The sequence below is a fragment of the Gopherus evgoodei genome, chromosome 1, assembly GCF_007399415.2.
Source record: "Gopherus evgoodei ecotype Sinaloan lineage chromosome 1, rGopEvg1_v1.p, whole genome shotgun sequence".
Classification (NCBI taxonomy): Eukaryota; Metazoa; Chordata; order Testudines; family Testudinidae; genus Gopherus; species Gopherus evgoodei.
In genome coordinates, this window is record NC_044322.1 from 339,387,296 (window position 1) to 339,400,277 (window position 12,982).

The following is a 12,982-nucleotide window of genomic DNA, read 5'->3' on the forward strand; positions in this document are numbered from 1 at the left end:
TCGACCTGTCGATAGCCAGCCCAAATTACCCTGCCTCTTCACCCAGACCTCATAACTCAGGACCACGGCAGACTTCACCACCCAGACCTGCGGTCCCTTCACCTCATGGCATGGCTCCTGCGTGGTTGAGCCACTCAGTTACGCTGCTCTGCCTCAGTACAACAAATACTCCTGGATAGCAGGAAACTTTCCACTCGGTCTACGTATCTGGCCAAGTGGAAGCATTTCTCCTGCCGGTGCGAAACACAAAATGTTACTCCCACTGAGGTCTCGATCCCCACCATCCTGGACTACCTATGGTCTCTCAAAAAGCAGCAAAGAATCCTGTGGCACCTTATAGACTAACAGACGTTTTTGGAGCATGAGCTTTCGTGGGTGAATACCCACTTCCTCAGATGCATCTGAAGAAGTGGGTATTCACCCACGAAAGCTCATGCTCCAAAAACGTCTGTTAGTCTATAAGGTGCCACAGGATTCTTTGCTGCTTTTACAGATCCAGACTAACACGGCTACCCTCTGATACTTGATATATGGTCTCTCAAACAGCAGGGCCTAGCGGTATCATCATTGAGGATGCACTTGGCGGCCATTTCTATCTTCCACCCAAAGGAGAGTGGCCGTTCCGTGTTTTCACAGTCTATGGTTTCCAGGTTCCTCAAGGGCTTGGAGTGCCTATACCCCAAAGTATGCTGCCCTGCCCCTACCTGGGACCTCAACCTGGTCTTAACCAGACTTATGTCTCCACCATTCGAGCCGTTAGCAACTTGCTTGCTGCTATACCTGTCCTGGAAGACAGTTTTCCTTGTAGCCATTACATCAGCCAGACTAGTCTCCGAGCTTTGGGTGCTCACGGTGGACCCACCATATACTGTGTTTCACAAGGACAAGGTGCAGTTGCAACCACACCCAGCATTCCTCCCTAAAGTGGTATCGGCCTTCCATATCAATCAGGACATCTTCCTTCCAGTCTTCTTCCTGAAGCTTCACTCATCACAACGGGAGCAACAGTTGCACTCCCTAGATGTCCATAGGGCGCTCACATTTTTTATCGAACAGACGAAGCCCTTTCGTAAATTGCCACAACTCTTCGTTGCAGTGGCAGACCAAATTGAAGGGCTTACCTGTCTCCTTCCAGAGGATCTCCTCTTGGGTGACAGCATGCATCCGCACTTGTTATGACTTGGCTCATGTTCCCTCGAGCCATCTCACCGCACATTCTACCAGGGCTCAGGCTTCATCTGCTGCCTTCCTGGCTCATATACCAATCCAGGAAATATGTCGTGCAGCTACCTGGTCCTCGGTCCACACCTTTGCTTCTCTTTGTGCTCTGGTTCAACAGTCAAGAAATGATGCAGCATTTGGCTTAGCAGTTTTGCATTCTGCCACATCTCACTCCAACCCCACCGCCTAAGTAAGGCTTGGGAATCACCTAACTGGAATGGATATGAGCAAGCACTCGAAGAAGAAAAGACAGTTACTCACCTTTGTAACTGTTGTTCTTCAAGATGTCTTGCTGTCATAAGCAGATTGTTAAGGGTTAATGTCTCTTGTACCTGTAAAGGGTTACAAGCAGGGAACTGGACACCTGACCAAAAGACCAATCAGAAGACAAGATACTTTTAAATTTGGGCTGAGGGAAACTTTTGTGTGTGTTCTTTGCGTGTTGTGTGTTCTTCTCGGAGGGTCTGAGAGAGACCAGACATTACTACAGGCTCTCTAAGTTTATTTTCATATAGTAAGTAAAAACAGGCGGTTTAGGCTTTTTTGATTGTTTTTACTCTATTAGCAATTGTGGATCTGGCTGGTTAACTTTTATATGTGTAGTTGCTGGGAATATTCTGATTTGTATTGGTACTGGGGGGGGAAGTCTCTTTCTGGTGTCTGTAAGTTATAGGACCCTGTAAGATTTACATCTTGAAGTTACAGAGATAATTCTTTACTTTTTCCTTCCTTTTATTAAAAGATTTCTTTTTTTTAGAGAACCTGATTGATTTTTTTTTCCTTGTTTCCCTTGTGTTATTCCAGGGGATTGGGATAACTCACCAGGATGGGTGGGGGGGGGGAGATGGGAGGGGGAGAGAGAGAATCTCTCTTTGTTTTCCTTAAATCTGTTTGCCTCTTTGTGGAAGGGAAGGGAGATGCTTCTCTGTATGGTGATTTAGAGGTTAGATCAGTATCTCTCAGGATAGCCCAGGGAGGGAAATTCTGAGAGGGGAAAAGGTGGGGGGAATGGTTTATTTCTCCTTGTTTTAAGAACCCAAGGGATCTGGGTTCTTGGGGTCCCCAGGGAAGGTTGGGGAGGTCAGAATGCCCCCAAACACTATATTTTTGGGTGGTGGCAGTGCTATCAGATCTAAGCTGGTAATTAAGCTTAGAGGATTCAGGTGCTAGTATCTCATTTTCTGAACTCTAAGGTTCAGATCTAAGAAGGAATGCTATGATAGTTGCTCATATCCATTCCAAACCTACCTTCCTTCCCCACTGTTGGAGTAGCCGGCAAGAAGGAACTGAGGGGCAGTTGGGTCGGCAGGGGTATATATCCGGCGCCATGGCGGCGCCACTCCAGGGGGTGCCCAGCCTACCCACCGAGTGTTGCTAGGGTAAAAATCTTCCGACGAACGTGCACGCAACGCGTGCACACCTAACTGGAATGGATATGAGCAACACATCTCGAAGAACAACAGTTACAAAGGTGAGTAACCGTCTTTTATTTATCAGTTATTCTGTCTTTTCTTGCACAGGTCTTTGGTCTGTCATCTGCTCCACGTATTTTCATGACATGCTTAGTGGTAATAATAATAGCCTACCTGCATAGCACGGTAGTGCATGTTTTTCTCTAGATAAATAAAGTGGCTGATTGAGGATATCATCCCAGAGAGTTTCAGAAAATCAGTCTGTGTGATCACAAGCATGTTGGAGTCATGATAAATGAATCAGAGTCCCAATTTACCTGGCAACAAATGGAGTATGTAGAAGCCCCACTAGACAGAGATCAACCCTCGAAGCCTTCCTGCCTCAGGATAGGATCCTAGAAATTCCCAGTGCGTCAGCAAGGATAGACAAGAGACAGCAGCTGACAGTTCATACCAAGCTACAAATGTTGGGGCTTATGTCCCGTTGATCTTAGTTGTCTTGTAGCATGTCTCCCTAAAGGCAGCCTCAGTGAACCCAGTACAGCTGGGTTTCAAATGTCGTTCACTGTGGTAAAGATTTACCGGCTCAGTGCTTCAAACAACTGATAGTAGTTTATAATCTACAAGGGCTCAGCAAATCCTTCTACTGAAATAAGTTGCTTATTTGAAAAAACTAAAAAAAAAAATAATTTTAGAAAAATAGTGTTTTAAAGCATTTTTTGTTGATATCTGTCTAGTTGTGCACAACAGTTGCTGAGTGCATGAGTTGCATGTTCCTACAGAAAGGTTATTTTTCCTATATCAGTTCCCTGAAGTTAGGTTATTTCATCAAGAGCTGAGGAGCCATTGCCATGTGGTTTCAAAATGTCTAAAAGCCAAACTGCATCAGGTAGGGAGAATTTTTTCTATCTGTGTGGGTCCAATTTTAAAGTTACTTCAGAAGACTCAGCTCATCCTCCAGCAAGCACAGCTTGATGGGGCAAGTCTAATAACAAATGACTAAAAAAACGCATTTATCAGAAGGTTTGTTATTCTTCCCAGTTTAGCTGCATTTCCTGCCTTGTTGATGATGATTGAGCACTAAATGGCTGGTAAAAGTCTAAACCATAACTTCAGCACACTGATTTACCACCTTTAACTCAACACAAGTCTGTTTTGTTATTAATCTGTGAAAATATTGGTGTCAGAGCAAAATTCTTAAAGTCAGTCCGGTCTCTTGAAGTTGAAATGTCAGGGAGTGAGATGGAAGAGAACCCAGATTACAGGAAAGAAAAGAACTGCCAACATATGAGGCACCAAGTTTACTTCTGCTAGTCTGAGGATAGTTTTTTGAGGCCAGACTATTTCTGAGGCATTAGGAGAAGGTACATTTTTTCTCTTTGAAAAGATATGAGAAACCTCAGTCGAGATGAGTCTTAATTCTGGAGAATTTGGATTGAACTGATTTTGTTGCAAGAAATGTGGTGGTGAATAGGCACTCAAGACAGACTACTAGTAATACTATATCACTACATACTTGCATGTGAATGAAAAGTTGCCTAAAATTAATATTTGCAGGATGTTAGTTAAATACTGGCTAATTTAGTCATACATGTGTCATCGTGTAGGTCACCTCCCTCACGCCCCCTTGTGCCCTGCCTCAGTCTCTCCTTCAGAAGACTTAAATTCCACCCAAACTCTTTGCATATTTAGCAACTTTGAACCCTTGGGCTAGATTTTTTAGTATCACAAAATATTCAAAATTAAAGTTCTCAAATCCCCATTTAGTCCATACCCCTAGACTTCCTGCTGGGGGTCTTTCAGACCTTCTCTGGTTAGAGCTGTTTCCCTGAAAACTCAAAGTTCCCTTCTAGAGGCTACTTACTCCCGTCAGCCATTGACTCTGCTTGTTCTTCTATGAGTGCTTGCTCATGTCCATTCTATTGTAGATGCCAGAAGTTTTTCCCTCAGTGGTATCCTTAGGGGACCGGCTCTGGCACCCTCTGGAGTGGTGCGTGTATGCCACAGTATAAGAGACACTACTGGCTTCCCCCTGCCCTCAGTTCCTTCTTACCGCCAGTGATGGTGCTGGAATGTCTTCTTACTTCGGCACGCTACTTCTCCTACTGCACCACAGTAGTGGTTTGATTGTATATAGTTGTGTTAAGTAGTCTGGGTAATAGTTCCCTTAGTGTTAGTAGAAAATAGTTAGTTAGATAGTCCCATATGGGACTTAGCCTTGGGATGGGGCATGCCCTGGTCCACAGGCTTCAAACCTTGTGACTGCTGCAAAAAGTCTATGCCAGTCAACGACCCCCGTAGAAGCTGTTTGAAATGCTGTTTGAAGCCCACAAGAGCAATAAGTGTCACATTTGTAAAAACTTCGGGCCACGTACCAAGAAGGAGCGGGATATTCATTTCCAAGCACTCCTTATGGAGTCAGCCCTTGCAACGGCCTCAGTGCGGAGTGCACCATGGCCTCGGTGCGGAGTGCGCCGCCAGCACCGACATCCAACCAATGCTAACTCTCATCCCCAGTACTGGCTAAGAAGCAGAGAAAGGGCCAGTGGGGGATGTTGTCCTGGAACCCGTAAAGTGAAGGAGAGAGCCGGAGGAGAATAAAGACCAGCAAGGGGCAGCTCATTGCCTCCAGTTGGTGGCCAGGATCCAGCGGTAGATGAGCTGTCGAGCTTGGCTCGAGACCTGCCCGCCACCCTGGGTAGTGGCAGAGACACTCAGCACCTGGTGGTGCTGTCTACACCAGATGCCTTTCAGGCCGCTAAGGACATATTGTCCCTTCTGGAGCCGCCCAGCCCCGCCTCGGAGGTGCCCTGTTTGAGCGGCAAGCCTGCCATGGGCTCTTTCCAATGGTCTCCATCAATGTGGCACCACTCCCTGCTCCGGGGAGTGCCCCAACAGCACTCCCGAGCAGCGCCACTAACCCCCAGATGTGGGTTCACTTAACTGCCAGAATTCCCAGCGTCGGTCCCCCTGACTCCAGGCAGCGCTCTTCGAGATCATAGCATTGAATGCCGGTGGTTGGGCACAGACCTGCGGAGGTGCGCCGGTCCCCAGAGCCTTGGTAATGGGAGCGTCCAAGCTGGTCTCCCAGTTCAAGGCACCATTCTGGAGGTTCCAAATGTCGGTCTCCGGGGCCCCGTCACTGGCTGTCAGAGCGCTGATACAGATCACCATGCATGCGTCAGTGGTCTCCAAGACTTTGATCCTCTCGCTCCCTCTCCAGGTCTATGGAGTGGCAACACTCTCTAAGCGTAAAGTGTAGATCACCGGGATACCATCGAAGATCTGCTGAGTGCCACCGCAGATCACCGGACCCACAGCACCAAGAGCCATCACCGCAAGTGCATGAGGGAGTGGCAAAAATTACTAAGGCCCTGTGGCAGGCACCCTCCTCTCTGCCCCTAATCACCAAATGGACAGAAAGAAAATACTTTGTTCCTGCTAAAGGATATGAGGATTTGTATACCCACCCTGCCCCAAGTTTGCTAGTGGTATCCGTAGCCAGTGATCACGATAGGCAGGATCAACCGGGTTTGATGCTGAAAAATAAGGAGGTGAAGAAGATCAGTCTATTTGGTCGAAAAATTTATTCTATTTCAAGCCTCCAACTGAGGGTGGCCAACCATCAAGCCCTGCTTGGCTGCTATGACTTCAATATATGGCAGTTGATGGCTAAGTTTGCTGCCTCGCTGCCGGAGGAGCCCAGGAAAGAATTCCTGGCTATCCTCGACAAGGGCATGGCAGTGGCCAGAGCAGCCCTCCGGGCAACCTTGGCTGCTGTGGACTCTGCGGCCTGGACCATAGCTTCGGCCATTTCGATGAGGCGTGCATCCTCCAGTCGTCGGGGGTCTCAATGAAGGTCCAACCATCCATCCAGGATCTCCCATTTGATGGCCTAGCTCTGTTTTCAGAACGAACAGATGCTAAATTACATGGCCTGAAAGATTTGAGGGTCACCTTGTGCTCCCTCGGCCTCTACATGCCAGGCCCGGTGAGGAAGCAGTTTAAGCCGCAACAGCCCCATAGATTTGGGAGCCAGCCCTGTTCAGAGCCCTGTCTTCAGCACAGTGGCAAGGAGTTATACCCTCCATTTCATTTCTATACTCCCCTTCCACTCCTCTTCCTCATCCCTCTTCAGAGACCCTTCTCATAAGCATCTGCCACATTCAGGAGGTGCAAAGCCTCCTATGAGTGGGAGCGGTGGAGAAAGTCCCTGAGCACCAAAGGGGAAAAGGGTTTTACTTCCACTACTTTTTTTATCCCAAAGGCCAAAGGGGGCATGCCCCCCATTCTAGACCTGCAGAACCTCAACAAATGTCTCAAGAAGTTGAAGTTCCAGATGGTCTCTCTGGCCTCCATCATTCTGTCCCCGGATCCTGGAGACTGGTATGCCGCATACTTCCACATTTCAATTTTCCCCGGCCACAGAAGGTTCCTGCGCTTCCTGGTCGGGTCAGTGCAGTGCTTCCCTTTGGCTTAACCTAGGTGCCAAGGGTGTTCACAAAGTGCATGTCAGTAGTAGCAGCCTATCTCAGATGTCAAGGTATTCAAATCTTCCCGTACCTCGACGATTGGCTCATAAAGGGCTGATTGGAAGGACAGGTTCAGCACAGCATTGAGATGTTACAAGCCACCTGCCAAGCACTGGGTCTGTTGATAAACGAACAGCAATCAACATGGGTTCCAGTTCAAAGGCTAGAATTTATCATAGCAGTCCTAGATTTGACCCAGCAGAACCTTTCTGCCGGTGGCCAGGTTCAGGGCAATGTCGGAGCTCATTGCAAGTGTCACTGCCCACCCACTCACTACTGTCTGGGTTTGCTTCAGACTTCTAGGGCACATGGCTGCCTGCACATATGTCATTCAACATTCAGGGCTCAGGCTTTGCCCTCTTCATCATGATTTACTCCCCAGCCAGACATCACCTGAATAAGATCCTTATGATTCCGCCATGGATACTTACTGCCCTGCAATGGTGGTCTGACCCGGCGATGGTACTGGAAGGTGTGCAGTTTGCAAGCCCGCAGCCCATAGTCTCACTAGTATCGGATGTGTCTGACCTCGGGTGGGGGGCACATCTGGGCACACTGTGCACGCAGGGCCTATGGTCCAGGGAAGAGCTTGCGCTTCATACAAACATCAGGGAGCTGAGGGCCAGTTTGCTGGCTTGCATGCTGTTCCTTCCCCACCTCTCCGGTCGGGTGATGCAGGTGCTGATGAACAACATCGCTTCCATTTTCTATGTCAACAGATAGGAAGGAGCCAAGTCATCGGTCCTGTGCCAGGAGGATCTCTGTCTGTGGGATCTTGCATCCAGCATGCGATCCACCTGAAAGCCTTGCACCCTCCCAGTATGAGGAACACGCTGGCAGATAACCTCAGCAGGTCCTTCTTCTCTCACCGCGAGTGGTCTCTTCACTTGGAGGTTGTCAGGACACTGTTCCTGAGGGGGGACTCCCCGAGTGGACCTGTTCACCACCAGACAGAACAGGAAGTGTCACGTGTTCTGCTCCCTGCAAGGCCTTGGCAGAGGCTTACTTTCCAATGTCTTTCTCCTATCTTGGTCAGGGAACCTGCTTTATGCCTTCCTACCAATCCGCTAATCAACATGGTCCTCTTGAAGAATATGAGGAACAAGGCCTGGGTCATCATGATTGCCCCAGCTTGGCCACACCAGCATTGGTTCGGCATGCTCATGGACCTGGCCGTAGTGCCCCCACGGACACTTCCCATCCGCCCAGACCTACTGTTGCAGGACCATGGTCAGCTACTGCACCTGAACCTTGTGTCACTCCACCTCAAGACTTGGATGCTGCATGGCTGAACCCAGAGGAGTTGGCCTGCTCTTGTCAGGTGCAACAGGTTCTCCTGGAGAGCAGAAAGCCCTCGACAAGAGCCACTTACCCGGCAAAGTGGAAGCAGTTCTCCTCCTGGGTGGTGGTGTGGAATATCTCCCTGATCCAGTCATCGCTGCAGTGCATTCTAGATTACCTGCTTCACCTAAAGAATCAGGGCCTCGCCCTTTCCTCAGTCAAGGTTCACCTGGCAGCCACATCGGCCTTCCGCCCTCAAGTCCAGGGTAGGTTGGCTTTTTCATGAGACATGACGGCTAGGTTCCTGAAAGGCCTTGAAAGAGTGTTTCCACCAGTCCGGGACCCGGTTCCTCAATGGGACCTCAACCTGGTCCTTTTCAGGCTCACGGGCCCTCCATTTGAGCCTATGGCTTTGTGTTCCCTTTCCCACTTCTCATAAAGGTTGCATTCCTTGTAGCCATTACCTCAGCAATATGAGTCTCTGAGATTAGAGCTCTTACTTCAGAGCCCCCATACACAGTGTTCTACAAGCTTTCCCGCTGAAGGTGGTGTCACACTTCCATGTCAACCTTCCTGTGTTACATCTGAATCCTCACACTAATAATGAGGAGAGGTGCCTGCGTACTCTGGATGTCAGGCAGGCATTGGCTTTCTACTTAGAGTATACCAAGTCCTTCTGCAGGTCGACTCAGCTCTTTGTTGCAGTAGTCGACAAGATGAAAGGTTGTCTTCCAGTGTCCTCTCAGAGAATTTCAGCTTGGATCACCTGCATCCGCACTTGCTACAAGTTAGTGCAGGCTGTGCCCTCTCCAATAGTGAGGGCTCATTTGACAAAGGCGCAAGCATCTTTGACAGCTTTCCTGGCACAGGTCCCTGTGCAGGACATATGCAGAGCTGTGACGTGGTCCTCAGTGCACACGTTCACGAATCATTATGCTATCACTCAGCAGACCAGAGATTATGTTGGTTTTGGCAGAGCTGTTTTGCAATCGACATGTCCATGAACTCCTGCCCACCTCCAGTGGTACTGCTTTGGGAGTCATCTACAATGAAATGGACATGAGCAAGAAGAAGAAAAGACAATTATCTTTTTTGTAACTGCTGTTCTTCGAGATGTGTAGCTCATGCATTCCATGACCTGCCCTCCTTCCCCATTGTCGGAGTGTCTGGCAAGAAGGAAGTGAGGATGGGGGGAGCTGGCAGCACCCCTCATACTGTGACATATGTGCTCCACTCCAGAGTGCACCAAAGCCGGTCCCCTGTGGATACCATTGAGGGAAAAACTTCCGGCACTGGTGCATTGGGGAGCACACTCACCTACAATGGAATGGACATGAGCAACACATCTCAAAGAACACCAATTACAAAAAAAGTAACTGTATTTTTCTCTCTGAGCATCCCTCTCTCTCTGCAGCATCCTGCTGCCTTTTGTAGGGGGAAACAGGTGAACCGTGTTCAAGTGTGGCTATTTCCTAACTAGGCTTGGCTGGCTCCAGGCCTTAAAGAAGCAAGTCAACCTGCTATACCATGCATTTGCTATTTTGATGTTTATGTTGAGTGCTCAAATCCTTAGAAGAACTATGAGTTAAAGCAATATTCTTTCTTTAATGAAGATTTATTGTGTTATATCGTTTTAAGAAGTGTTCTCTTGTTATGCTTGTGCTGCATGTTTTCAGAATGTTCTTTTAATTTTTACTCGTGTATATTTTGACTGTCTATTTTCTGAACAGCTATGAATAGGTTATTTGAATAGATTTCAGTAAGATCACTTACTGTTTGTTCTGAGGTTTTAATGCCTTCTTGCTGGAGGATCTTAAGTGTTGGGCTTATTTCTCTGGGACTTTAATTGAGTATAAACGTATGTCTTGGAATATGTAGCTGATAACAGAATCATAGCTCAGTGACGTTGTGTATTAATAGTATTCCTGCTGTAATTGCTTGACAGTCTTTTTTTTTTTTTTTTAAGATTCACTCAATCAACTTAAACCAGTGTAGTTCTTTTAACAGAATGTTGTGTTTCTGCACCTTACTGGGTGTATAAGAAAATTTCTAGTTATGTTTCCAAATTTGACTTTATTTTATATAGTAAACATTCCTTGTGATATCCTTATGGGACCATAGTTAAATAGTCATATGTCTGATCCTTGTACTTTATGATTTCAGCATCATTTGTATGACCATGTACTTTAAATGTGAAGGGACAGTGTTCTCTATTTTGGAGTAAGTTTTGATTTTGCTCTGTGGTGATTTATGCAAGGACTCCCTTTAATATTAGGAATAGCACATGACAACCTCTCTGTAGCAGAGTGCAGCTGGCCCTCCTGGCTCCTGTCTCTATTATGTTCAAATATAGTCACTCAGAGACCCTTGGGTTCAGGAACCACTGGTGCTTTTATTTACCAGTTTGTGCTCCCACCACCTTCACACAATACAGCATACACAGTTCTGCGTCTGAATCCGGGAAGGAAGGGCTTTCTCCCTGCCTGCACTCCCTTGCTGTCCTCCATCCCACCACCCTGGCTTTCTTCTTCCCAGCCTCTTATATAGGCCTGAGCTAATTGGGCTGGCAGCTGGCTCTCGTTCCCCAATTAGGGCAGGTTCTTTCCAGCCAGCTCCATTTTATTCACTTAAATGGGGCTGGCGTGGCAGGGGGCTGATTCTGCAGTCATTCTAATCAGCACCCTGTCACGCTCTCCTATTCTTTTTGTTTTGTTTTGTTTGTTTTTTGTAATTCATCACATTTATATTTCTTTATTTAAACTACTAATGTGTATGTCATTCTAAACACATATTTTACAACAAAAATCTGCTTTTGAAGGGAGAAGCTTGGCTAATGGTTAGAGTAGGGTACTGGGAGACGGGATACCAGCATTCTATTTGCTGTTTTGCCACTTACAGAGGTGGGCAGACTGCTGAGACCCTGTATCTCCAAGTGGATTGGTTTGGCAGCGCCTGTTGGAGGAACAGAGGAAGGAGATAGGCCTTGCTCCCTGCTTGTATGAGTCTTCTGAGACCCGGGGCTGAGTGAGTGTGTGTGTAATCTGTATGCATGTATATGTCATGGGTTAAATGGAAGATATTGTCTTTTACAAATGACATACTACTTATTCTGCTCTGAATAGTACAGACAACACTCAGCTTAACTAATTTTACTTTTTTAGATCTCACTTTATTTCAAGAGAAAGGAGTTGACATTCTGATAGTACTATTTTTAAAATCATTTGCTTATTTATTTACTTAATGCAGCTGTCCACCCAAGGCGATGCCAGCCAAGTGATTGGACCCCTTACAGAAGGACAGAGAAGGAATGTGGCAGTAGTGAATTCACTGTACAGGCTACACCAGTCAGTGCTGAAGGTAAGCTTTCAGCGATATTTAACTTCTTGCCATTAATTTTGATTACATTCTTTGCTTTTTCTTAGGCTTAGTCAGCCTTGCATTGATGAGAACTTATACAAATACTTTTTAAAGATTATTTGAACAGCATCATAGAACAAAGTTTGTGATTTGTGCATAAATGAGGCTTGTGTTCAGGGCCGGCTCTAGGTATTTTGCTGCCCCAAGCAAAAAAATGTTTGGCTGCCCCCCACCCTGACCCTGGGCTATCACCCCCCCACCAGTGCCCTCCCCCACCTGCACCCCTTGCCGCCCCAGCGCTGGGCTGTCCCCTCACCCCACCCCACCCGCACCCCTGCTGCCCCAGCCCTGACTCCCCTCACCAGTGCTGACTCCGCCTACTCCTCCCTCGCTTCCAGCTGGTCTGGCACTGCGAGGGTCGAGATAAGCAGCGAGGCTTCTGGGCCACACCTCAGCCCAGGGTCCCACCAGCCAAGGCTCCTGCCTCCAGGACTGGCCAGGCAGGGAGCTGAGGAGCCCGGGCAGGATAGTCCCAGAGGGAGCAGAGCCTCGGAGAGTAGGATGCAGGCCCCGCACAGCAGTGCCTCACCCTCTATGGCCCCGCTGCTGCTGCTGCTTCTGGCTGCTCTGCAGCGGTCCCTGGGCAGCTCGGGCCGCGTCACTCAGCCCAGGTTGCAGTGCTGGGGGGCAACCGTCCTGCAGCACATGCAGGCGGCTTTGTGTGCCCCACGGGGTGCCCCCAGCCCGAGTGTCCCCCACTCAGAGCCTGCTCAGCCCAGCCACAAGGTGCAGGCGCTGCTCCCCCACGGCAGGAACCACAGCAGCCCGAGGGTGCCCTCTGGGCACAACGCGCTGCTGCCGCCGCCAGGGCTGGCTCTAGGCTTTTGCTGCCCAAAACAAACAAACAAAAAAAAAAGGGCCAGAATGCCACCCATGAAAATGTGTCACCCCAAGCATGTGCTTGGTTTGCTGGTGCCTAGAGCCGGCCCTGCTTTTGTTACCTGCTTGTGTTATAACTAGTGAATACTGTTTGATGGATTAGCATATGTCTGCTTTTCATCATACATTTTTGGCTTGTGTGTGTACTTATGTATCATTTTACCTGTGGTGTGGTAAATTAGGAAACTGTCAAAGAACTGGATAGAATATAGATTTTCTCTTGAACTTAGGTGACTGAAA

At 48.0% G+C, this 12,982-nt stretch overlaps 1 protein-coding gene across 3 annotated transcripts in view; it reads left to right on the top strand.

Moving 5' to 3' along the window:
• The window catches only part of COG5 (component of oligomeric golgi complex 5), a 346,421-nt gene that overhangs the window by 289,084 nt on the left and 44,355 nt on the right, over positions 1 to 12,982 (top strand). For all 3 annotated transcript variants that reach the window (XM_030549122.1, XM_030549260.1, XM_030549212.1), the window contains one exon: positions 11,693 to 11,803. In XM_030549122.1, the coding sequence (XP_030404982.1) occupies positions 11,693 to 11,803 (111 nt within the window). The remainder of the gene's footprint in view (positions 1 to 11,692; positions 11,804 to 12,982) is intronic.